Below are 3,851 nucleotides of genomic sequence, written 5' to 3' on the forward strand. Positions count from 1 at the left end.
TATGCTTTGTCCACTTTCATAAATGTAGAAAATTTAAGTATGAGAAATGAAATCTGTTAATAATGAGTCAAGTCATGACAGTAAAAAAAAAAACAGAAAATTCGTTATATTAAGCTTTTGGGCTAAATTGAAGTTTTTCTTTTAGTTTTCTTAATGTGGTGAGAAGATTAGTGGGGTTTGTAAATCATTATTGAAAAATTTGATTCCTACATCAACTTTTCAGCTGTGTCGACCTACACCTCTCAATATCAATATATTTTCTTTTAAAAAACAAGTTTAACATATAATTATGAAAAATTGGCCTACATTTATAAGAGTTTAAAAACTATAATATAAACTCAGGATGTGACTAGATGGTATAATCATTATATTAATATCCTGGAGACTTAGATTATATTAATATCCTGGAGACTTAACTGCTATAAATATGCATGCATGCTTGCTTACATATATTCATATCTGAATTTTCATCCTGTTCAATTCATTTGCAAAATAATTTGTTCTCTGAATGTGAAGATCGTACATCACATTATCATGGCTTCCAATTATAATCTATCCCCTTCAGATGCACATCCTGAGACCATGGATTTTCTTTCACTTGCTTGGTGTGACTTTGCTGTCCAAGCTCTGCAGCCAGAACCACAACATGGATCAGTTGTTCTAGTTGATAATCCTATGAAGCAGCTAGAGCCTAGTAGCCCCATGGTGAGTCAACTCAAGCTGCAACTGTTCCATTTTTATTCTTATAATTAATGTTCAATTTCTTCAACCTACTCACTTGGGCCAATTATTTGTGAAAACTTTTACAAGATGGAAAAGAGTGCTAGAATGGATGATGCAGATTTCAGGTCTCTACCTTCATGGAAGTCTAATGATATGAAGGTAAGACATCACACAATAGAAGCATGTCATCTAATGAACGTTAGAGCTTTACTTCGAGACAAAATGTGAAAAAAACTCTTCTATAAATTGTGATGAAAATTCGTTCAGATTGTACTGGCTATCCAAACACTAATACCATAATGAGAAACGACCTTTATGACTAATTTTCTTGTTGCCTTTTGTTTTATCAGTCATGGATATGGATGCAACAAGCCATGCATCCTGAATTGAATTACAATAGCTGTTTCAGAAAGAAATGGGTATGTATTCTTTTCTCTCAATCTCGCGGGGATTAAATCTTTAATTTATAAATAGTGTCTCATTTCTTATCCCGCCAATGAATTTTTGTTATGCCAAATAAAAACCACCGGAAGTTTGTTACTACTATATCTATGTCGTTGTTAATTTACATGTCAGAATTTCATCGGTAGAACAAGAAATAAGACATCATATTGAGGCAAAAGATCTTGATGGAGTCTGCATGCTAGTTCATTTGATTGAAAGTAGTATTTTTTTACCATGTAGATGCCATGGAAGCAGATCATACCATTGAAGAGTGTCTCAATAAAGAAATGGTTTAAAGAAATAAAGCTGAGGAGGAAAGAAGATCAGAGATTGCAAAGAGCAGAGGTGCATGCAGCTATATCTATAGCAGGGGTAGCAGCAGCTCTTGCTGCTATTGCTGCTGAAAATTCCAAAAAAGAGTCCAATGAAGATAGAGATGCAGCAATAGCCTCTGCAACTGCCTTGGTTGCTGCTCAATGTGCAAAAGTAGCTGAAGCAATGGGGGCAAAGAAAGAGCACCTTGGGAGTGTGATTGGCTCAGCCATGAGTGGCACAAGTCCAAGTGATATTCTCACTCTCACTGCTGCAGCTGTAACATGTAATTTTCTCATCCTCACTCATCTGTTTAAATACCTGTTATTTTATTTTAAGGGGATTTATAGATACAAGATATAGGAGCAAGAGATTTTGGAGCTAAATATATGTTATTGGTATATGGGGTGACATAAGTGTTAAACTTCCTGGCCCAATTGAATCTTGACATGGCCCTCCCCCAATAGAAAAGGCAATTTTTAGGACTATTTCATTTTTGTATATATAGATGAAGAAATTTGTTACATGAGCAAAAGGATGAAAACATCACTTCATTTTTATATTTTTAACTGTTATTGGTGTTCATGCCTTCTATATTTTATGTACCATCTGTTGTTGTTGCTGATAGACTCTGTTGGGTAAGTGCAGCATTAAAAGGAGCAACCACACTTAAAGCAAGATCAGGATGCAAAAACAGATTGAGTGGGGGAGTCCCCATCTTGCCAATTGAAGACAACAATGATTTGGACTTTGACTTTGAAAAAGGGAGATTGATTCTTTCACAGGGTGCTGAGTTATATGTGGAAACACCAGAAGGTACATTTGTGCAACAAAAAGCCCTGCTCTGCAGTACCATAATTCTTAACTTCTAACTATAGAAATTACTTCACCAACATATATAACTAAATAGCTTTAAGAAGGAGAATTATTAGCTATTAAGCCTTATTTGCTTTTCTAATTTATGATTGTTTCAATTGTCTAAACAGGGAGGTACATGCCGAGATCTGTGGCAGTAGTTCTAAATGGTGATGCCAAGGTCAGGATCATGATCTATCAAGTTTGACTTGTATCAATTGGATTTAAAATGAAAACATATCCAGAAAACAATCATATAAAGCTACTTTCCATTTATTGACTTATAAAATGTTTGGTCTCATGGTGAAATGCTCCAGCATCACTTATGGTTAGAAATTACAATTCTTACCTTGTGGGTAAATTTGACAAGGATTTTAACTTTCAAGCAAATCATAAAACCAAACATGCTATTAGTTAATAGTAATACGCTTCCTAAGAAAATACAGGCACCTTATAATTGAATCATCTGTTCAATTGAACTTTCAATGAGAAATTTTCAATTATTGAAACTTCCATACTTGAAGTCTTTAATCTTTGAATTTGAAGTCTAGCAATTGAGCTCAGGATTAACATAAACATAGTGGAATAAATCTAGCTTTACAGGTCTATAGGTATGTCTTTTTTGTCATTCTGACTTCAAATGCAATGATCTTCATTCTAAAATTACAGGTTGTACTTGTGATGAGGAAGCACAATCTATTTAAAAGCAAGAAGGAGAGTATCGTGGTAAATCTGCATGCAGAGCTGTATAAAGGTTCAGAAGGTGAGGATGGTGGAACATGTTATCTGATTGTCTTAACAACAAGAAGAGGCACTTTCAAGCTAGACATGGTGGATGATTTCCGTCGTTACAAGACATGGGCCACAACCATCAATCATATGCTTAGGATTTCCAATTCTTTTGCAAAATATGAGCTTCAATATTACTGAAATTATATTGATCCTATTAATAAGCACTTATTTACCTTTTTGTATCCATTTGCATCGTTGTAATGTATTGGTAACTATAACATTATGTCGATCATTCCCACTGTTGAATTCAAACTATTTGCAATCAGTCTTCTGGTGAAAGAAAGTAATTTTACATTTGTCATGTTCTGATATGATAATTGTCGGCACCAAAAGCACCTGCACATTAGCCTTGAAGGCTTAAAGTCACGCCAAAATTTTCAAAGTGTACAATAACCATCCATAGTGAGATTTAGTTCAGTATCAATAATGATTTGTAAACATACAGCTTGAGCAACATACAAGTGACAGTAACTGCCACAAAATGAGAGGGCGAAAACCTCCGCTAAACATTTTTTTTCTTAGAATTCAACGGCGGCTAAGCGCCTAGGTCGAATGGATGTGGCTCTCTAATCACTATAGAATCTATGTATAAGAGCTTTTTAGATATTTATTATAAAGAGTGTGAGTGTACAAGCGGGTGGGACAATTGAAAGAAATGTTTGTGTTGTAAAATTTTCACGTAGTATAATAATCTAGTTGTAGATAGATAATAACCATGTTTTTTT

At 34.4% G+C, this 3,851-nt stretch overlaps 1 protein-coding gene across 1 annotated transcript; it reads left to right on the plus strand.

Annotated features, from left to right (window-relative positions):
- The first annotated feature begins 440 nt into the window (after positions 1-440).
- On the plus strand, positions 441-3,391 carry LOC130715622 (VAN3-binding protein). Its single transcript, XM_057565739.1, has 7 exons — positions 441-705; positions 811-882; positions 1,074-1,142; positions 1,408-1,765; positions 2,128-2,295; positions 2,466-2,515; positions 3,004-3,391. The coding sequence occupies exons 1-7, from the start codon at positions 535-537 to the stop codon at positions 3,262-3,264; spliced, it is 1,149 nt and encodes a 382-aa protein (XP_057421722.1). The 5' UTR covers positions 441-534; the 3' UTR covers positions 3,265-3,391.
- Positions 3,392-3,851: the final 460 nt, after the last annotated feature.

The sequence above is a fragment of the Lotus japonicus genome, chromosome 4 (genome assembly GCF_012489685.1).
Source record: "Lotus japonicus ecotype B-129 chromosome 4, LjGifu_v1.2".
NCBI classification, from domain to species: Eukaryota; Viridiplantae; Streptophyta; class Magnoliopsida; order Fabales; family Fabaceae; genus Lotus; species Lotus japonicus.

Bases quoted from the DNA above. Each gene is read 5' to 3' on its own strand.
- LOC130715622 (XM_057565739.1), top strand. From the start codon at position 535: ATGGCTTCCAATTATAATCTATCCCCTTCAGATGCACATCCTGAGACC. The intron at 1,766-2,127 runs GTAATTTTCTCA...GGGTAAGTGCAG, and splicing joins CACTGCTGCAGCTGTAACAT to CATTAAAAGGAGCAACCACA. The intron at 2,516-3,003 runs GTCAGGATCATG...CTAAAATTACAG, and splicing joins TTCTAAATGGTGATGCCAAG to GTTGTACTTGTGATGAGGAA.